General features: G+C 41.4%; 1 protein-coding gene across 3 annotated transcripts in view; it reads right to left on the reverse strand.

Moving 5' to 3' along the window:
• sash1a (SAM and SH3 domain containing 1a) overlaps positions 1 to 23,603 on the reverse strand; it is a 163,386-nt gene that overhangs the window by 44,830 nt on the left and 94,953 nt on the right. For all 3 annotated transcript variants that reach the window (XM_086060755.1, XM_086060757.1, XM_086060756.1), the window contains exon 2: positions 165 to 293. In XM_086060755.1, coding sequence (XP_085916881.1) covers positions 165 to 293 — 129 coding nt within the window. The remainder of the gene's footprint in view (positions 1 to 164; positions 294 to 23,603) is intronic.

The following is a 23,603-nucleotide window of genomic DNA, read 5'->3' on the forward strand; positions in this document are numbered from 1 at the left end:
CCACTATCCTACATTCATGTGAAAGGGACAACCCGAACCTCTGTAAATTTCCACAAATGGCACTCTCCCTTTGGACATAATGAGTCTCGTAATACTCCAGATATAGCAGCTTCAGATATAGCAGCTAACTCATATGTATCAGAAATGAGTGCCTGTTTGTTTACCATATCAAGCTCTTGGGATACTCGTCTTTTGCGGAGCTCCTCCATACGGTCGCTGACGTCGCTGAAGCAGGTGTTGTAGTATTCTGAGTATTCCTGAGCAAGGTCATCTATGTTGCCCAGTGAACCATCCTGTAGAGAGAGAGACAGAGGAAATGTTTAGCCTCAGAACATCCAGGAAGGAATAGAAAATGCTGTCATTGCAAAACTCCATTCCGATTTTTTTTATGGTGGTGCCATTTTGTCGGACATGTCCAGCTTGGGTTGAAGAAATGAAATACTGGTCTTTGGAAGTGGTGGCAACCATGCCATGCAGGGTGATGTAGAGTTCATTCCATAATTAGTGTACGTTTTCCGCAGATATAAATATTTTGGGAAGTGCAGCTGTTGTTTTACGCATCATTTAAACAGTTTCATCCAAACCAAACATGAGAAGCACGCACACGAGATGATGCATTGTTCCTGTTGCATTATCACGGCACATGCAATATAAACAGCAAAGTTATGAATACATTTCAATAAAAGGTCTGCATTGTTTGAACTTTCATTAATTTTTATCGGGCATCTTTGTGAGGCTGAGGTTTATTTCTGGTCTTTGTCCCGTTATACACCGCATGCCCTTTCCCTCTTCACACGTTTACTAAACCCAAAAGCAAAAACACAGTCTTCCGCTCGCTGCAGTTCAGATCAGCACAGTTCCTGTCTTTGTCTGGTGGACTTGCATTTTGGGTCAAGGGAAGAAAGGGTTCCATCACTAGGACTGAAAAATTACGTGTCAGTTATGTTAACGACTAGAGAGTCTGAGAGAAATTGCAGGGATCAGTTTAATGACACCCTTTCTTTTTCAGGATCTTGACTTTTTTTCAGATGGAGGGTAAAGAAAGGGTTCTTGGAGTCTAGTCTTAGTAAAAATCTAGGCCACCCTCGCAATGATAGCCCGATAAATATTCATCAGTGTTGATCTAATCTGTGCCAGGCAGACAACTAGCATTGGGTCCGAACAGTCCCTCTTAGACATTCTCAACTGGACTCCCTATGTGGGTGCCAGGCCACAGATGAATGGATCACTGTGAGTGGAAGTGAGGGTTGCCAGTGACACATGCAAACACAGGCATGGGGTCTTCTTTGGGGATGTGTGTGTATGTCATTGTGAGAGAGTACACACATTAACATGCAGGAGATTCCAAAACAATCCGAGGCAGACGGAGAGTGGCCTGAAAAGAACTTTGCCATCACAACGTACATGTCAACTAAGTCAACAAATTACTGACTGGAGTACCTATTGAAAATCATTAATATAATTTTAAGGCTAGACTCATCCACCCCAAGACCTGAACTATTTGAGGGTTGCACAAGATATACTTCGACAGACTTCTAAAACACATGTTCCCTCTCAAACATCCAGTATGACTGGCTGCAAGCCAGCTTCCCATTCCCTTTGGATGACAAAACCACGTGCGTCCAAACACATGGTTCCAGCTGACGGACGATCTCAATACAAGCGGTTTTGCTCTTCCTAGCATACACTAGCGTGTATTAATTGGCTGAATTATGAAACGTGCATCTCCTGCCGTTAGAGATTCTCCTGGTTAGCTGCAGGCAAGCGGTGTTAACCGTGATGAATTAGGTTGCTCATGCCAACAGAAGTAAAAACTCTAGCTGCGCCATAACCCTGGCTGAGCTAACTAAGCATCGCATGTACATTCGATCCGGTCAGTCCCCGTGTGTGAATGCAGAAAACCAAAAATCCGCTAATGGATTGGATTGTAGGGGTTTTAAGTATGGGAACTTTGGTAATGTTTGGTCTACATCCGTTGGTATGGCCAGGCTATGATAAAACAAACACAGTCTGAGCTGAGAACAGCCAAGGTCTACAAATCTTGACTCTCATTGCATGCTAAAAACCAGAGGATGACAAATTTAAATTCATGTGAAACTGCTGGCGAAAAAGTGAGAAAGAGTCAAACTAGGCACTCTGGATGACGTAACTGCTCCTCCACCCGTAATGAAAAGGGAGGGACCAACTCCCAATATTGACTTGGAACAAAAAAAAACAACACCCAAGAAGTAACACGTAGGAATGCTTGTGTGTATCCAGTCAGAACCATGTGTCATATGCTTGTGAAGTAAGGCGGGGCCATAAAGCAAAAAAATATTTTTATTTTATTTTTTGTTACGAGATGTTGCTGCAAGACAAGTGAAAGTCTGACAAGTTTGACAATATCTGCAAGCCCCACTTTTGACAGTCATAGAAATGAATGACATTATCTGAGCTATATTGTCCATATACACCCATATACTGTAGCTGCAATTTTGAGAATGGAAACATTCAGAAGGCCAAGTCACCTCGCCTCGCTTAATCAATTGGCCATGGAATTCCTCACATAGCATTCCAGCAACCATGAAAGCTTGCCTCAAAAGTCTGCTTGCCTCTTTCTATGTAGTATGTAGGTAAATTCAAGAAGTTCCACATCTTTTTAAAGCCTCATTAACATACAAGAACAAGTTACGGCTTATTTAGGCAGCCCAGCAACTCTTATTGGTTCAAACTGCACACTGTAGTTTTTGGTTGCAGTTTGAATACACTACACTTCAAGATTGACTTATCCTTTAAATGAGGGATCAATGTAACCTTTACAACATTAAGCTCCAATAACTTTAGGTCCCATTTGAAATTTTCTATGCTAGGCTAATGCTAATACGGGAGCTTTTTTATACTCGAGACACTCAAAGCCATTGCAGAGTTTAAAAGTACTTTTTTTCGGACAAGAAAACTAATCCCCACATGTTAAAATGCTAGCTATAAAGCTAGCATGCTTTTTCTCGTCAATTATTTGGACTTGCATTCCTGACTGCGCCGGGGTTCAGTGACGTTGAATGGTGGTATCCGTGGCATTGTTACCAAACTAGCCTCGCGACGGTGCACTTTTGGGAAAGAACAATGACAAAGTGTTTACAATGGAGCCAGGTGTCACATGCCATTTCAGGAGAACGACAGTGGCCTGATCACTTTCGCACGCTATGTAACTTTGAGACTGGCTCAGTCAGTTAAAATTACAGACGGCTGACTTGTTTTGTGTTGTATTGTACTAATGTTTTGTTTAGAGATGAATGGTGCGAACATGCTGTCATGGATACACCCAAGCTTAAACGTCATGCGACACTGTGTTACCAGATGTGGGCATTCCGTCAGTCATAATTTTGACTAATTTTCCCCTAAAGAAAACAATTTATATTACTGGTGTCAGGCGGATTGCTTGTACTGTACCTCCAAAATCACTACTTTTACCCCAAAAAATTGCATCGTCAAAGAGGGCAAGCCATTTCCGCCACTTTGTCTTAGTGTATAATTTGTAAAAAATAACACCCACACGTGTGGATTGTCTATTTGTGGATTTGTGGAAAAAAAATCTTCCCCCAAAAAAATTTAGAAAAAAATAATTCTACAAAATGCAGTTGATGAGTAGTCAAAGAGAAGTAAGGTGAGGCATGAGTTCCCAGCCCAGTCATTTAGCTTCCTGAGGATATCCGTGGCTTGAGCAGCAAAGCAGCAGGGGAAGCCTGCAGGAACTGAATGATCATGAGACCAATCCAGGGAGGGGCACTTATTGAGAAGTGAGCTGGCTTGGCTACCGTCCATGGTTTAGTCTACCAATCAGTGCAGTTAATTAAGCTTGGTACAGAATGCATTTCATTTAAGACAAACGTTGTAAATGTAACTAAACTACTGTTATCGACACCGTTCTGTAGCGGTTCTAACCCAAGCGTTGTTTAAATGATCAGGTCAATACTTGGAGGGTTCCAGGCAATTTACGTAATGCAGCTATCGCCATCCAATACATGAATCCAATTCAGGGTTTACTATTTTGACTTGATGATCACCTGGTGAAAACAAGCATCTTGGAAATCCCAAATAATGACTCATCCACTACGATGCTACGTTTGCATGGGAGGAATCACATAGGGATCACACCTTGTCTGGCACATCCCAGACACAATCAATATTAATGTCTCCAGAGTGCTATTATATTCTCGAGTTTACATAGAAAAAACACACTCCCAGTTACAAGGTATGCAATACCACACATCTCTATTCAAACAGGAGGATTCCCTCCAGGCAAGTGGTTTTTTTCAGAAGGCTTAGGCTGTGGAGATTTCTGACATTATAACTGGATTGAAAGGTTTTTGTCTCAGAGGAACTAGGGAAGCAAAATCTGATGACTTTAGTGTTAGCCATCCAGGTTGCAGGCGAACAACAGACAGGGAAGGTATCGTAACTTACTTGACTCTTATTAATGTACTAAAAAGCGTCTTCGTTGGCATCAAACACTAAGCAACAACTAACATGTCGGCACACTTGTACTCACATTCCACCACCATCTGGACCTCTACACAGCATGCACGCAAAAATGTTTGCACATTTCATAAACAAATAAACGGAATGTATAGAAAGGATGACGTTTTAAATCATTAGTTGCAGGCCGTGGGAGAGCTTCGAAGTGAACTGTCGGAAAGAGGAAGAGCTTAGCATGCATGGAGATGTCTATCTCCACAAGTATGAAGGCTCAGTGCATGCGTGTGGTGGGGATGAACCAAAACTAAACACATTTGCGACACTGAGTTAAGTCAGGTCAACAGGCTTGTTGCTAAATTAAAAAGATCAAAAGGTTGCTCCCATGGAGACTTTTGAGAAGTGGAAATATAAGACAAGTGATAATGTGGTCTTCCCTCAGGCGAAGGGTCCCAGTTTATCTGCATTAATAACAATGTTAGGCTAGCATTACATGATGACCGAAACGTGTTTATCTTATGATAGTCTCTCCTATGTTTTTTTTAAGTAGAGATTCAGAAAAAGAAAATCCAGCAACAGCGCTTGAGTGAATGCAAGATGGAGAAACACAGTACAGAGGAAAAAAAATGGTTACAAACTCTTATGCTTAAGTGAACTAATACATTGAATGAATTATAAAACAATTTCAAGTGTTCTTTTGTCAGCCATTTTGCACTGCTTTAACTGATTTTTGAAGTTTTTGCTAAGGTATTTAAGTACAAACTATCGAGGTACTTTACGCAGGTATATTATGGAAGTCACAATTTTGGCATTGCAACAACAATAGTCTCCTTAACACTAAATAAATAAGTTTACAAATGTTTCTGTCTCCAAAATTGAAACACGCTGCCACATCAACACTGTATCTGCTTTCAAAATGTTTAAAGCTTGATCAAGCCCAGCCACGATGGAAACTACAAAATGCTGGTTTCTGTTGAGTTTGTTTGTGTATGAGCTGGCCGGCAACAGGAGGAGGAAAAACGTCAAAAGATGAGCACATCCTTTGCAGACATCTGCCTCAGGGGCAATAAATCTAAATAAATTGGCCAGGTGGGAGACACCAGAGTCAGAGGGCAGGACAGCATCACCCCCACCCTCTTTCGCAACACAAACAACACTACATTTACACACCATTCACATCTTCAGAGCCAGACCAAACCAAATTAACACCTCTTGTCTTGACACAGAGTGGAAGTGGCTAAAAACACATTTGGTGGGCATATCAAACGGATGCTCCAAAACAATAGAGTAGTGTTTTGGCGTAGCTACAAGTACATGGATGTCCTTCCTATGCAAACACATACTAGTACACTTTGTCCTCAAACAAGCACAATTTCACAATGTTACTAGTAGTACAAGATATTCCACAGCTGTCAACCAGTGCAGTTTCAGCTCACTAGGAGTAACAAGTCGTTTTCCTACTTGTACACCAAAGTTGCACTACTATACTAGTGAGCAGAAAGGTCATATAGTAGTGGAAAGCAGTAACGTTCCAAGGCAGTCATCCAGTTAGTGTGCCTTAGTAATTCGAATAGTAGACAGTCGCAAACTAGAATGCTGACCTTGAGCTGTATATATCAAGGAATTAATACTCTATAGCTTTATTAATTCAATATCCTTGATACCAAGCTCAGTGTAATACAAGTAGTGTTTACATGTACTGTACACTCTTTCATATGTGTAAGAACTGCTTCACGGATGTCACCATGTAGTAACTTGTCCTTTTACAAGAATGCCAAAGTTACTAGTACTAATACTTTATCTTTTTGTATGGTCTTTGTCCTTACAAGTAGGACAACTTTGGTATTCAAGGTGGACGGCTGCATGCTCCTTGAATTACACATAAAAAATAATTCTAGTGTTTCACTAGTAGCAGACCTACTAGTGTGCTGAATGTTACTAATGGACATGCTTGATATCAAGGATAAATAAGTAAACGCTCAAACAGTTTTCCATAGCATTTGGCTTAAAACTGCCATGTTGGTGGATTTTTTTCCCCCACCCACGTGTAACAAAAGAATCCACGCGTGGAATTGGAACAATGCAAGCGCATGCAAAACACTTAAGTACTGTATTGACACACTACTTTACATACTAGTATTTGAGGGCTTTCCCAGTCTGTAAACGAGACACCTGGCGGATTCCACGCGCTTTCAACCCCACGTAATAGAGACAACAAACTTTACTACTAAAAAAAATAATAATTCAACTTTCAAAGCCAGTTAAAAGTCACACACGCTTGTGAAGCGATCCCTTATTGTATCTTATTTTGAACCTACCAGCATCCCCATCACGTCGGTCCAAAGTTGTGAGAAACTGTCGGACCCAGTCGCGCTGTCGGCCCGGGCGGGCTCCTCCGAAGGGGGTCCGGTCCCCTGGTCGCCTTCCATGGGAGCCGGGAGGCACGATAATAAACGATAAGCGAAAAAGCGGGGTTGAAAGGCCAAAACGTGTGTGTTTACAACACCGGTGGAACACTCTGAGGTGACAAGGTTCGGTCCAACGAGCGGAGCGTAAATGTCCAACGAAACATGGCGACGAAATGGACCCCGAAAGAACCTCCGAAAAAGATGCAGGTAAACACTTGTTGATTCGTTGTGTTCTCAACGCAAGGTCAGGCGGTGCTCTGTGAAAACTCGAACTTCCCAAGTTTTAAAAAGGGGGTAAAAAACAACAAAAAAAACAACGTTCGTTTTCGGAGGGGATGTTCACAGTCCAACGGGTGTCAAAAAAAGGTAAAGAGTGGCAAAAAGTATCAGAGCAGAGCACACATGGTTGGAAAGTTTCGACAACACAGCGTGAGAGAGGCTAATCCTCCAAACACTGCGCCTCCCTCTGCAGCTCTTCTCATTAGCTTGCTGCACTCCCTCCCTCCGTCGGTCCTTCACACGCACGCGCAACTAAATGCAAATCAGTCATGTCCCGCACCCGGACAGTTCATTAGGTACAACTAGTAGCACTATCCAATGAGAGATTTTGTATTTAAAAATATCTAGTAATAGTAATGGTCACATTTGACAAAAGACCTATTGCGCCCCCACTGGTCTAAACACTGCATCCTGAAAAAGATCGTGTTTGTGAAATATGAATTAAGCAGCAAAATCCACTAACTTTAATCCAGCTCAGGGGGCAGCCATTTTGCCATTTGCTGTCGATTTAAAAAAATAACATCACAAATTCTCAGAGCTCAGTTAACGACCAATCACCGCTCACCTTGCGAATGTCACATGACCAAACTTAAAAACGGTGAGAGCCTCATTTTTATTTGACAGCAAGTGGCAAAATGGCCGCCAATCAAGATGGATACAAACAGTGGATTTTGTTGTTTAATTCATATACCACAAACACAATATTAACTAGTGTAGTGGAGCTGCATAGAACATATTAATGTTGACTTTCCTTTTAAGTCCTTACTGTAACGCAAAAAATAAATGTGCTGTAAATTTGACACTGAAAATCCTATTCCACCTTTCTGGTTTGCGATGTGTGTGTTCACGGCTAACAAAGTAAAAGTGAAAAATATTCGCTTTTAAAAGAGAATAAAGCATTTTTTTAAATTGACATTCAAAGAGAAAAAACAAAATACTGTAATCTAAAAATATGTTTATCAAGCAGTATTGGAGAAATACATTGCTTCATATTGAAGACTGGTTCCAATATTTTTGAGCCAATGACCATTTTTCGCCAGATTCTCTTATTTTGCCCGACGACAACAGCCGCCGAGTCATGTGACAAACCGGTAGTACTTCCCAGTCAAATTTACAATCCCAGTTTTAGTCATCCCTCGACTTCAACTGCTTGTGCGCAACAGGATCAATCTACGGCATGGAGACACATTTAAAAGTACCATAACAGAAGGAGCAGATGAGAGAGAAAAAAGAAAACGTTTACCCGCACATTCTTTCCAGTAGCCATGCAAAAATCATCAAATCCTGCGGTATGAAACTCAGTGACAAACACGCACACTCTGCTTTTATGATCTCTGCTAAGGAGGTCAGACTTTAGCAACTATTGTTACTAGGGGTGGGAATCTTTGATTGTCTCACGATTCGATTCCGATGTTTGGTTGCGCGATTCAATTCAGAATAAATTTCCGACTAAGAACGATTTTTGATTCAAAATGATTTGATTGACAATGATTTTTGCTTCAATTTATAGATGTTTAAGGAATCATAATGATCTACTCCAGTCTGACTCGCTAATGCTAATTAGTGCTCTACTCGCGGGACTTTTATCACTCGCTCTACGCTGCAAAAAAAACAACTTTTATTGGAATAACTTGATCGTGCCTTTTTCCTTCCACTCTCGAATGTGGCTACAACTTAACAGTGTATCAGACTGCGTGGAACCACACTGCCCCTAAGTGGCCAAAATCGGGTACAACATGAACAGCGCTGCCAATAAAAGGCAAACGCAAACACAAGCAAAGGGAAGACAGTATAAAATAATTTAAATAAAATCGATTTTGGGACATTTAAAATTGATTCTGAATCGTACTAAATGAGAATCGCGATTCTTATGAGAAGCGATTTTTTTGGGCCGCACCCCTAATTGTTACCTCCGCCAAGCACAAACACAAGAATGACGAGGTTACCTTCTTTTGACCGTGCGTTTATTCATGTTTATACAGCACAGGGATGTGAAAAACCCTAATATATATACATATATGTAGATATTTTAGTTTGAGAGGGGCTCGAGGCGTTCTTTCAAGTCTGAATTTTTTATTTTATTTTTTATCAACGTACAAGTAGGCTTTTCTCCTTCTATATTTATTTTCTTCTGAAATTGAGCTCCCAGGGCAACCTCGCCATCAGTGAGTTGAATTAGCATACAGTTCAAAAGCTGGAAAACCCCATTTATAATTTCCTCTCGTCTGACAACATGACACCTCGGTGTGTGTGCTCAGTGTGAAGAGAAGGACACACACTTGCACGCACACACACACACACGCATACAGACTGGTGTTTGATGAGTCAACAGGCTTGCTCCCGTCCTCGTTACCAGTCTGACCTCTCTGTTTGGGACTCTGCAGGTGGGGTGACACTTTCTTGTAATTTGGGTTTGGGGGGTGGGGGGGGGGTGACTTCAAGTCCTTTCGTGTCTTTTGGGGGGGGGGGGGTAGTGCGGACCACGGGTCGTGTCTGACAAGTTAAGGGTAGATGTAATGATGTCATGGAAACACACACACTAGCGGCCAGTGCTACATTGAGCTTGTAGATTCAACAAAACCTCTACTGTGTGACCATTAAGAGTCATTTATAACTCTTAATGAGTGCATAACTTGCGTTATAAAGCGTTTTTCAGATGTAAAAGCAAAACACATGGATAGATGTCATGCGCACACACATTATTCACCATCACACTGTTATTTTTTTAAAACAGAAATAGAAATGATGCACACATTACTCATACCATTATCCCCATCGCGCGTCCATGTACACGTAATTGGGATCTCAGCATTTCCTTATCATTAATTCAGTTTGATCAATGGGTCAAAAGCCTGTTGGTCCAGACATGGGCGCGAGCGTCCCGACACGCATGCATGCATGCATGCATGCATGCATGCATGCATCAGTGCGTACGACCGTGCTTCCCGCGCGGAATTAGCATGACAACTCATCGCCATTTTCCGCTGACCCCTTCCCTGCAGCGACGTGGCGCTGTTTTTATCAAGAAAGGGGTCGGATGATTATGTGGAATATGAATACACAAGTTTGATGTTAAATATGGTGTTCCACAGGGTTCAATTCTGGGGCCTCTGCTGTTTTCATTGGTGTACTAAGGAAATAAGGAACTATAAAGTGAGTTGAGGAGCTTCATTGTGACAAATATAGTTTTGCCGCCATCTTGTGGCATCTATAGTAAAGAGGCAGCTAACCAATATTGGGAGCTAATATTCATTTTCAGTTTAAAAAAGGAAAAATGGAAATATTGATGCAAAAAAACTCCAACTTATCCATTTGTTGAAATGCCTTTGTATTTTAATTAAAACTTTTTAGATTTGCAAAAATGTTTTTTTTTTTAAATCTTAGACTACAGACATCTTTGTTTAATAATAATAATAATAATACAGTTAATTTAATATGCACTGTAGTGTTATAACATTCTAACAAAGTTCAGGGAGCTGATAGAGTCATCAGCATGTCTTAAAAAGTTAAATGAATACTGAAAAACAAAAAATAAAGCTTTCAAAAATATCAAAATTACTGAAATTTCAAACTTTCACTTAGTTCCCAGGGTCAGCCGAATCTCTTACTGTCTATCCCTACAGACTTTTGTTAACCTTTTGTGTGCGTGTGTGTGTGTGTGTGTGGGGGGGGGGGGGGGGTTATTATGTTTTATAATGAGGATAAAATATTCACAGGCATATATATTCTTTATCCTCTGCGAAAAAAGACTATGAATCTTACTTGGTTTATGAACTGTCAAGAAAATAAGGTAGCCAAGGCACGTACACTAAAAAAAAGCAGCACAATATGCATTGATTTAACAAAGAAAGTGTGACAAAAACTATTCCAAAAGCTTTAGAAATACCCCCTTTCATGCCCTTTTGTGCATCCATGCTGCAAATACACAACAAAGCATAACTTCTGCTCACCGCCGCATTGCATCGCCACATTCGCCACACAGTGCACACATACACGTCTGTTGGGCCACGTGTTCACTGATTGTGTTACGCCATTGTGAGTGCGAGAGAGCCCAGATACCAGAGCGCTTCCATCACCCGCGACCGAGGGGGACAGATGTTGTTTTGGGTGTAAGCGAGATCGCAGGAGGAATGAGTCGCCGGAATTCTTGCCCAATCGAAAGAAAGAAAAGTCTTGGAACTGCAACTTTGGATGACTGAAAATGTTCCCTATAGAAAATAATGGAAATAGAAGTGCCATGTTCCACTTATAAAACCTCCATTACCTGCACAAACTACTCACACTTGTGATGTCATCGAGGACCAATGAGGTTATGAGGTTAAGTTATTTATCACCTTAAAATATGTCCACACTGATATCTTATCACTCCCTTTCGAAATAGTTCCTTCCACTTTGCTGACAGTCTGCACAGGGAAATTGCACACAGTGGCACCCCCTGCTGGTGTCATGCACACTTGCAGGCCAAAGAACAGAGGGGAAAAAAGAAAAAGAAAGAAAAAAGCCTGATGTTATTGATGTCCATGCATGCTGTGAACTGCACAATTACACCCTGCAGTTTTACCCCCAGGATTACATTTTATTATAGTATTTGCCTGAGGTTGATTTAACACAAGAATACACAGTGAGAGTTAGTTAATCAAGCACATGGAGACATAGCTTTTCATTTAATACAATTTATGAGTAACCTAAGACAAAACCCACTAAAAGATCACAGATGAGTAAAAAGAGCAAAGAATAGTAAATATAATGCTCGTTCTCCACTAGAGGGCGGGAGTAAAGCTTGCCAGGTCGTACCTGGAATATCTATTTAACTCATTCATTCCCAGCCATTTTCACTGAAGCAACCCCCTTTGCTCCCGGCTGGACTTTGACTGATTTTGCAATGCCCACAGAATATTGTGTTCTATTAGAGTCTCTTCTTTCATTAGGGAAAAAAAAGTATATTTGTATCTGTTTCCATTTTGCAGCAATTAGCATTAGAATATAGCTAAGTTTGATAATTATTCACAAACCTGTAGAAAACACTGGGGAAAATAGCTTGTTGCAACGTGGCCGAGGCTGCTCTCTTATACTCTGCTGCTACCTGCTGGCCGTTTTTTGTAATAACTACCATTGCTTTAAGCGACCTCAGGTCAGAGGCTGCATCAAAGCCTTCTGTATGCACTAGCATAAAAAAACATTTAAAAAAACAACAACATTTTGGGACCATGGCACTATTAAAGATGACTTGACTTAAAATAGAATGTTTTTATTAGTGCTGTCAAAGTTAAAGCGTTAACTAATTAATTAATCACCAAAAAATTATCGCATTAATCATGAATTAACGCAGATTAATCACACACTTAATTTTTTACCATAGATGATCCTTTAGCGTGACAGTGGATGGCTACTTTAAAGGGAGCACAGGTTGTCTTTGAGCAAGAAACATAATTACATGCGTTAAATAAAGCAAAGCATTTAATAAATGTTTGCATATCACATTTAGAATTTTGTAAAAATGTGTTCATGTCAAAATATTGGGGTAATTTTTTTTCCATTTTCAATTATGCAAGTAATCAACTGATTAGAAAAAGAGGAGGATGAGTTAACACATAACTGGTGCTCTTCAAATTTGGCGGGAAAGAAATGTTGATAAAAAAAAAGGCTTTTTTATTAAGCGATTAATCGTGATTAATCAAAATTCTAAGATGTGATTAATCAGATTTAAAAAATGTAATCGTTTGACAGTTCTAGTTTTTATACGTTTTTGGGAGCAAATGAGTTAAAGGCAGTAGCTTCCATCTTACAATTTATGCAAATAGCCACAGTAGTTTCCCTGATTATAACGAAAACAAACAAACATTCATTTGGCAGACTTCACTCGGTCTGCTGCGAGCCAGATTGCTTTTTTCAGGCGTCCACATCATGCCTGCCGCACGTCCCGCATCCGGTGTACAGGCAGGAAGAGCACTCGCGCCCGCTCTTTTCACACAGACGATAAATCACATCTAAAAATACATTCAACCAGACCTAATCTACCTCACGTTGCAATTCTGATGATGGCAAATCATAATTTTAAGCAGATGGGCCACCATTGTGACTGGAATAGATAATTTAATTTCAAGAAATATTAGACAAAGTTGTAAATATAGGTCAGTGCTTCTGCTGGCCTTGAGATCTCACCACTGCTGTCCACAGACAGAAAGAGAACTCGTTCGCACTTTGTACGCAGCCTGTAAATCACATCTAAAAATATCATTAACCCACATTGATAACTAGTTTGGTGGAGCGCTCGTCTTCAGCCTGCCTTGGCTTGGGGCAAATATGCACAAATACGGGCGACGTTGGGTTATAAATGAGACGTTATGCAAACCCGAGGGCTGCCGCCGGCTGCTGTGTGGCGCAGCTCTCTGTAATTAGTGGTGTATCTTGCACACAAGCGGCAACACACACACGTGATATGTCACACTCGTATGCTGCAATAAACAAATAACCTCAAAGGACCCTTGATCGCATATGCATCACCAGAAAAGTTGGGCCTTGAGACACAAGTGACCCAACTTTGAAAAATACAATATAATTGAATGCAAATCCCGGGTTAAAATTTACTGTCAAACTAAATATAAATTAAATTGATTTTTTTTGTCACGATTAATGGGGAGATGAATTAAAAAATATATATACATAATGCATGAAATAACTTTTTTTTGGTCCTTTAACACAACCATAAAAATATGGCAGAACATTTGACTGTAACATTACTTTGTAATTTAGTATTTTAACTTGATAACGGAGATAAAAATAGACCAAAGTAAAAAAATAAAAAAAATCTTTGGATAAGGGACGTTTGAATGTCATTATAATGTGTAAAATAAAAAATTGGCAACAGACAAAAATATATATTTATTTATTTTTTACACATTCTAGGCTAAATGTAATAATATCAGTCAATTAAATTGGACAGCCAATTAATCAGTCTGACCTTACAAAGAATTACATTTAAAACATCACATAACTTTGCTTTAAGTCAGTACTTCTCAATAATTTTTTTGATACACTCCCCCTCAGGAAGAAGAAAATACTCATGTTTTTTTTTCATTTACTCTCCACCACGACTATAAATAGTATAATTTATCTATACATTTGTTGTACGTTACCTCTGCAAAGGAGCTAATCCTCCTTGCACACTCTGATGAGAACGACAATGCCACCTACTGTAGTGGATGTACAATTACACTTTATTCTAGCACGGGAAAAAAAAGCATGCTTCCTGTTGTCACGCAACACAGCGCACCCCACACCCTATTTGAGGACTGCTTTAAGTGTGCTAGCTTAATGCTAACACATAATGGAAAACACCATTCACCGGCTAACGAACAGCATTTTGAAAAACGTGTTGAGGAAGTGCAATTAGTCAAGACAGTGCTCCTCATTGACGTGATGGAAAAACTCATTTAGATTGTCAGCTGCGGGACAAGATTCATCATTTTTACAACCTCACACTCCACAACATGTCAGCCGAAATAATAAATGGAAGCGTTCATTACGAACGACAACAAACCAGTGTGGCAGCGAAAACTCGATCGATCAGTCTGTCCGTCAGTTTGCATGAGCGTCAACCACACACAACACACAAACAAAGTTGCAAGCTCAGCCCAATGCAGCCCTCCGCTTTCACAGGAATGTACACCCCCACGCTCCAGTTCCAGGCCAGACCGTCCCTGCTTACACTGACAAAATATGAACCCGGTGGCATGGCGTTGAGCCGAGAAAAAAAAAACACAAAACCAAACAATTTTCCTAATTGTGTGTATGAGTTCCCATGGTAACATAATTTAAGTAAGACTGTCTTTTCTCAGTTTAGAACATTCAGAGAATATTCCTATCAAGATAAATCGACAAAGAGAAGCAACTGATTAACGCACCTTTCTGACACTGTTATTTTTTGTCAGAGCCTGCGCTAACATGTAATCAAACACAAAAAAAAGCCTATCAAGAGACCACAACACATGGAGCCGTCTGTGGTCATTAGCGCTGCGTGTCTAATTACTGTCCTTCCTGTTTGGATCTGAGGCCAACCCAATGCACCAAATAAATGAGCCTTGTCTTTACCAAATCGTCCCGCCCCCACCACCTCGTTGGAAGAGCAGAGCCTGTCTGCAGCCAAGACGACTCAGCGGGACCAGCAGCCGTATAAAAGCTAATAAGGCCAGTGAGATTAAATGCAGGTTGACAGAAGGCTGGGCGCCTGAGGTTGGAGAGGAATATCAAGTTTGAAAACAGACTGGACAGGACCAAAAAAGTGCAGATTTTTCCATTTTTCAAATGACGCCTTATACTGGACTGTGAACCTCTGCTTAGTGTTGGGATGTGTCCCATACCCACCCTCAAAAGGTGAACCTCTGCATTATAGAGAGACGAGATCAGGTTCTAACTAATTATCTTTATATTATTTCCGAACTTGGAAGTCAACCAGCATTCGGGAATGCTTTGAGTTCCACTTTGAAGGCTCCATTGGTACATTAAGAAGTATCCTTTGAAAACACTTATACAAAACATGTTTGCTCAAGATGATCTGAAAAACCAAAAACAAAAAAACGGATAACATATGGGCCATCAATCATCATCAAAGACTTTGGAAGGCTGAGATAAAAATAAGTGATAGCAGCCCAGAAACTATTAAAGACTTCATTCCATAGGTTATTTTAGATGTCTGATGATCTTGCGTTCTTCCATGAGCATTCAAATATCAAGCCAGCGGGGACAAGGCCACTCTTTTTTATGTCTTTACAGAAAAATAACCTATCAGTACTGGGTAAAAGACAAAGGCATTAGTCACTCCACACGAAGGGTCAACAAGGCCTACAGGGTTGGAAAGCCGTGGGCGAGCTGCAGCGCAACAACACATCCGCGCTTTGCAGTCAGTCCAGGCGAGACGTTGTTTCGTTCCAGAGCTGGAGCTCAGTCATAACTTTAACAAGATTCCCGTTCGGGAAAAGAGGCACATGTGTTGCTAACAGGTTTATAGCTTGCGGCGGTGACGCGACGGCAAAACAGAAGCCGACAGTCAGCCGTGAGGCCTGAAGACAAAACGGGGGATCATGGCGATGGATGGTCCATGTGGTCCAGAGTGCAAGATCAGAGGTGGAGGTGCGAGGGCACAGGGGACCAGAAGGCGTGAGTGGATTTTACAGTCCACAGCTGGAGCAACAGCTCCCCCTGGGGCAAAGTTGGGAAAACACTACAGCTGCACTACATTTGGCCTTGTAACCCTCACACACTGTTAAGTGTTTCTGGTAAAGTTGACCAACCATGTCTGAAAGACTGCAGTTGACTGTAAGAACGTTAAAGAATTCAATTTGGTGTAAAAACAGACTGCAATTATTTGTCCCGTGCCCCCACACAGACTCTGCTCTCACTTTGGCACTTTTATGTGTTTACCAGCCTTTACTTTTACAATAGCCATTAAACACCCACCTCTGAGTGAGATGTTAATGCACGGCCGAGGCAGGAAAGAAAAAAATAATTCAACCATCTATGATTCATTCCATGCTGGCAGGCTCTCCATCTTTTACCACCTCACTAGAGTCCATAACTTATCCTGACACATGAACAGGTTCGTGCCCACGAGTGTGCATGTGGGCTGGCACTTGTTGGCGCCCACACAGGCACACACACACACATTCTTGATCCGTGTTCACGGATGTGGATTATTTTATTCATCCGTGACTGGTAACGCAGCTGTCCTGAGATGCACTGACTCTTCATTTATGGATCAATAGCTGCTTGAATCAGAGACAAAAAATGAGATGGTGTTCAGTGGCCTGGATTGAGGCCGCCGTCGTCAAAAAGGTGGTAGAAGGGTGTGAGGGACTCTATCTCAAATGGTATGAATTGCCAGCTGCATTTCGGGTTGTGATGCAAGGATTTATTAAAACACGAAGGCTTAACCAAAATCTGTCCTAAAACTTACTCCCATGTCCACAAGCTTGTGGGCAACTGTCTCAAGATTATTCATTGCAGATTGTGCATTTTCAGCTCTGAAAGGCGCTATTCCACAGAATTCTTTGAAAATTGGTGAGATATTTCTAGCTGTGAGACCATCTGTGGCTCTAATTGACTTGGAGGAAGCCACCAGGGTGTGAATTGAAACCAAACTATGGCCTGACCAAAAGCAGTCCCTTCAAACGCTTAGTCCCATGTTCACACATGACTATTTGATTCTTGGTCAACTGTCTCAACAAGATTATTCTCTCGATTGGGCATTTTCATCTCTGGAAGGTGCTTATCCACAGAGTTCTTTGAAAATTACTTCGAGCTGTGAGGCAAACTGTGGCACTCAGTGGGTTGGATTGAGGGAACCACCTTCAAGACCTGGTGGAAGGGTCTGAATTGATTCTATTGCCAAAACTGACAACAAAACTTCGGCCTAACCAAAATCAGTCTTTTAAACCCTTACTCCCATGTTCACAGACATGACTAACGTCTCAACAAGATTATGGGGTAGATGCCACGGATTTCCGACTTCCGGGTTTTACACATCAGCGCCGTTTCCGGCCACTGCTGGCCGCGTTCCAACACTCACGCCCACACCCCTGCGGCCCCCCCAACCGCACGCTCTCGCTCATCGTCGGCAGGGCGTCTCGGCTATCTGAAATGTTTCGGACACTGAGACAGACACTACACACTCGCAGCCTCGCACCGGTTGACGGGAACGCGCAACCGAGGGGCACAAAGGCGGAAGCAAAAGTACTGGGACACTGCGGGGCCCGGGGGTTGTGCCTTGGCGCTGCCGTGACCTGGGGGGCCCTGGGGGGTTGCGCTTGCTCTGTTCTGGCCGGAGTCGACTGCTCCCCTCTTTGGTGGAGGTTTTCATGCATGCCAGATCCACCACACCAGCATCTATCAAAACTCAAACACAATCTGCTTCTTCCTCTGGTCGTTGAATCGGTGGAAGCTGATGTCTGTGGGTCTCACTCTGCTTCGTCTGTCCTTCCTTCCTTTCCTCAGTCTCTCCTTTGGTCTCTTGAGGTCTCCCTAATTTGTTGGAATTGAGATGTTTCTGGGGTTGGTGAAAGACTGTGGTTGGTAACCCGGTGGGTAGTAGGTGATGTCTGGTCGGTGCTGGATTTCACTTTCCATTATTTTCTTTGATCCTTCCTCAATCTCCTGACAACCTCACGACTCTAGCTGGATATAGGTTTTAGGTGAATTGATGAGTACACACTCACACACACGCACATACAAAAAAAAAAAGAGCAATGATGATGACATGTCGAATTTGTAAAATTACCGAATGAACAATACTGAGCTCTCAGAAAAAAAACAAAAAGTACTGGGACGCGGCCCACACGTCGCAAACAAGAAACGGAAACAAAGTTGATGGGTGAAAACCCGGAAGTCAGAAGTCCCGCCTCCTCCGTGGCATATAGTCCATTCTCTCCATTTAGCATTTTCAAGTTATTTTAAAATTGGTTTTAGAAGCAGGATGCTTCGAGCTTTGAGGCAAACCATGGCACTCAGTGGCTTGGACGAGGTCTGAATTGACTATCACCAAGACTGACAACAAAACTGACTATGACTATTTTGTTCTTGGTCAACTCTCAGTAAGTTTGTTTTCGCCCTTGAAAATTGTTTTTCAGCTCGAGGGTGCTACTCCAGACTTCTTCGAAAATTGTTTTTGGAAGGATACTTCCATCTGTGAGGCCTTCAGTGGCACTCGGGTATAGAATCAGACTAACATCTCTCCAACAACTAGTTGTCTTTTTTTGTTTTGTCAGCAGCAGGACTTGAACCGTGAGCATCCGGGTGGCAACTGCCATTTTTGAGTTTTGATACCAAGACAAGCTGCAAGATTTCTATTGCTCAATTCGACTGGGTGACCAGTTCTTAAGAAATATGTGAAAATTGGTGTCAGTCGTGGGATGTTTCTAGCTGTGAGGACATCTGTGGGACCCACAAGATAGGAGATCATCTTCACACTAGTAGTAGCCCCTTTCACACTGCCCTTCCCCAGCCCAGCTGCCATTTGATTCAACATTGGTACCTCAGTGAGTTGTGAAAATGGCTATTAACTGTGTGGCGCAATAGGATGACATATCCAGTAGAGCATTTGAGGTAACGGTAGTCGACACAATGATACAGTCAGTGTTGGTTAACAAATCATCATAGAAGGATAAAAGTGTGCGAAACAAACCTCACGCTTGTTCTGCTCCCGAGAGCAACAATGACATGGTGTGGTGTCGACACGCGTCTACAATAAAAACTGAGATGGAACACGACCAAGACGACTTGGGATGACGTAGGAAGTGTTCCAGTGAAACAACGCGTGCCACTGTCCAGCTTCTTTAGAAGCGTGCATGTATATGAAGGCCAACCATTGTGTTCGAGGTTGAGGCTTCGGGTACTTATAAATGTTTCTCAATTACATTTGAGAGACAAGAAAATGCGTGGAGAAAGTATGTTAATGAATTGATATCAGCATTCAACCATTATAAAGTTGTCTGCTTTACAGTTAATCGATTGTTATTTTTTAATTTCATATTCATCTCTATAAAGCCTTTCTCAATTGGGGCGATCTTGCAAGGTCGCTGGCAAAGCCATCAGCTGGGTGATACTGCCCTCTAATGGATTATCTGTGCAATGCATGTGTCAGATCATATACGTCAGGAATAAAAATTACGCTCATGAAATAGAGGGTTCGAAATGTCTTGTATTGAATATGAAACGTTTGGCTTTATAGGGTTACATGAAAAGTTTCGACTTTTTAATTCTGCAGTGAGGAAATTTGTGATTTCTAAAATATTAATTAGTCGAGTCCTTCATGCTTGTGGATATTCTCAGTCATCCAGGTAATTTCAATCTCAGGGCATTGAATCATTGAATCGATCGCAGAAGATGTTGCAAAGAGGTCTGACGTTTGGTGGACTTAAGTTCCTGAGAAATTGAAATTCAATAACTACTGATGTTTTAGTCTCTACGTATTTGACGTAACTGAAATATTTTCTTTTGAACATGTTCTATTAAGTCAATTCACTTTAAACCGCGAGTTTTGTTCATTGCTTAGCTGTTCAGAACTCAAGAGCATTAACGTCAAATCCAACTCAAATCAAATTGTCCAAATAAATGTTTAGTGTTTGTTTCCTTATAAATAACAATCACAAATGCAAATGTTCCCAGCTGAGTCCTGAAAACGAGTCAAAATGCTGCAGTCTCATTTTCCTCTCCCCATGTTATGCATCATATTGAAAGAGCTGGATTACAGCTATTATTGGTGGGAGGGGGAGGCAAGCTGGCTCTTTGTGCGAATACAAAACACACTTGTGATTACTGCTGGCTCTGCTGCTTCCCCGGATAGCAGCCATTGGCTAGCGCAGCGGGCAAACAGGAAACACTAACGGCGTGAAAAAAAAAACACACACATGAAGACATGTTTTACGAATACTTAGGTATTTAATGTGTAGACTATTTGCATCTTTTGAAGTAGTACGTGCGATAGAAAGTTAGTGCTGTCATATGCTTCACCTTGTAAACGTAGATGAGTGTGTTTTGTCTTAGCGGCCAAGTCTCAATATTATTTTATATTTTTATTCTTGTCTTTCCTGCCCAGCATGGAGACTGTTCAAGCAGACAACATGCATTGCAGCAACATGGCACCGCCTGACTATAAATCAAAGTGACGTTGGCTTGTTACAGTCAGGAGTCGAGTGAGACGCGAGCAGCTGCGCTGACAGCAGGGAAGCAGTGAATTACACTTGCGCATATGGCACCGCTGCACCGCCAAAGCATTCCTCGCAGCCAGAGATGTTTCATTACCGACACCGTCGCACAACGTGGATCTTTCACAAGTATTAGCCATGCAAGGTCCAAGTCATCAAAAGGTTTTCATATTCCGTAATCGTCTGAAAGTACATCAGTGACTGTGGCTCTCCTTGCCCACATGTAAGGGTGAAGGCCCAACCGATTAATCGGCCGCCGTAATCGGCCGATTATTGGCCTTCGAGCATCGGCCAATTGGGCCAAATGGCTGATTATTTTTCCCATAAAACGTTATCAAAGAAAACTGAAGTTTCCGACGCTGTGAAAGTACCCTAAATGCACCATTTTGCTTGGGTATCATTAGCAACTAGCAAGTGTGTAGCGTATGCTGTTCTGGTTATTCTGCTGTCCCTAAGTGTCCTTTAAGTTGTTTAAAGACACCCCAGTTGGAGTTAACTGTAAAACTAAACACACAACGATACGAATTACATCCACTGTATATTTAAATTGAAAACATGCTTCGTTTTTAAAACATCGCTAGCCTAGCACTAATGTTAAAAGCGAAGGGAGGATCCCAATCAAATGCTAACAGGAAGTCATCATCGACTTCAGGAGTGTTTCTCCTTCAAATAACGAATATCCACACACAAATACTGCGGGAACACATACCCACAGGTGAGATAACACTACGCAGAGGCACAAATTCTTCCCAATGTGTGAAAAACAAGTTATTTTAATAGAATTCAATCACAACTTTCTTCTGTACTCACTAAGTGTGTACATCATTGATGCACGGCACCACACTGCCCCCAAGAGACCAAAACGCACAGGAACAGTCAATATTTTTTCTTACTGTTTTTTTGAGTTGCTATCATTTTAGTTTATTCTATTCTTATTGTTTTATTTTGTCATTGTCCTTTCAAGTTTTTTTTTTGTCTTAACACACATTTCCCCGTCATGGCACGAAACACAATCCCCGAGGTCCCAGGTTAGCCCAGTAAGTCCTTAGACTTGTGAAAAAGAAAAGGTTAATGCTTTACAGCAGCTTGAAACAAGTAAGAATGGTTTTATTATTGACACATAAATCTATAAAATAACCTTGTATACTTCATGAAATTTGTTGATAAGGTCTTACTATGGACTTGTCATTCAAAGCAGAGAATCTTAATAGCGAAAGTTTGTGCGTAACTGACACCCATTGAAAAGGAATTGGGGAGGGGGGTAATTTTATGTATTATATATATTTTATTTATTATTTATCGGTAATCTGTATATTTGTCTGCCAAAAATCCGTATAGGCCTCAAAAAATGCATTTCGGTCGGGCCCTAGTAATTGCTCCATTTCTTTTTTTCTTTTTTAAAAGAATTGCTCCATATTCGAGGGAGTGAATAAGGTCAGTGTGCAAACAAACTAGTCATTTACAGTATAATTGCTTAGAACCCTAAACTAACTGTGCCTTGGGGGTAAACAATGATTTGCCTAACTGAATGAGCCAGGTGTGAAAACACCTTGTGTGTGTGTGTCTTTTCTCCCACGTTGCATTTTCGCAAGGACATTGTTCTTGCACAAAAAGTCCACCAAAGGAACAGCGGCCCCCTTTCCGAACATTTGTATGCATCCCTCCCCACTCTTTCTCTATCCCATCCGCTCCCTTGTTCCCAGTCAGCTGGTGGGCCAATCCAGATGTGGTAGGAGGAGGGAGGGGACTGGGGGTTGGCGGGGGTAACGGGAAGAGGAGTCGGGACAATGATGTGAAGCAAACAATGCACTCCCTCTAGACGAAAAGGCGCAAGTGTTTGTGTGGTGTCAAAGCAAATGAACATCTTGCAGTAGTTTCAGTGCTGCTATTTAGCTTAGTTTTATTACTGGACATGAACATTTTTAAGACATATTTGAACATTAATAAGAGATTTTAGGGACATTCTGTGGCATTACACTTCTTAATTTAGCTGAAAATGATAAAAAGAGACAAAAAACGACAAAGAGGTCACAGGCTTTGCTTTAACCTCTACATGTCCGTATGCACTCCCTAGCGCTTCTTAATTTCAGATTCAAACTTCAAATCAAAAAGGATCAATAGCATCATAGCCTGATGTAACTTCCACAGTTCTACAAATTAAAGTTCAATAGCGAAGCATGCCTCATTGGATCAATGGGCTCATAGGCTGATCAGACTTTTGTGAATTTTCTCGAGATAGCTCCATCGTGTGTATGGCCTCCACATGCCTGTATGCACTCCCAACAAAATCTGAATTCATACTCAAACTCTTAAAGTAGAACTTTGAGCTCACAAGTTGATCCAACAACTGGGAATTTCCACATCACAGGTCAGCAGAGACGTATAGCCTCCATGTGCCTGCATGCACTCCCTTCAACGTCTCAATTGGAAATCATACTCAAAATGAAGGTGGAACATTCTCATCCAATTTCTGTTCATTTCTCACAGGGCAACCCAGTAGTGTGTATGGCCTCCAAATGCCGGTATTCGCTTCCCACGTACCTGTATGGACTCCCTACAATGAGAAGTTGAAACTGCTCCACAGTGCATTAGAGTTTAACAACAAAAAGGTTACAACCACCGCTTGACAGATTAACCAGCCAATCAAATTAATTGGTTGACATGAGCTCATTTTAAAGTTAATGTTGTCGTTAAGGAACCCAAAAAAGTATATGCTTTTTTTTTTCTTTTTCTTTTTTTATTAATCGTCCGATTACTCGGTTATCGC

Source organism: Leptonotus elevatus, chromosome 18 (assembly GCF_054856555.1).
Source record: "Leptonotus elevatus isolate MCC_2025b chromosome 18, RoL_Lele_1.0, whole genome shotgun sequence".
Taxonomy (NCBI): domain Eukaryota; kingdom Metazoa; phylum Chordata; class Actinopteri; order Syngnathiformes; family Syngnathidae; genus Leptonotus; species Leptonotus elevatus.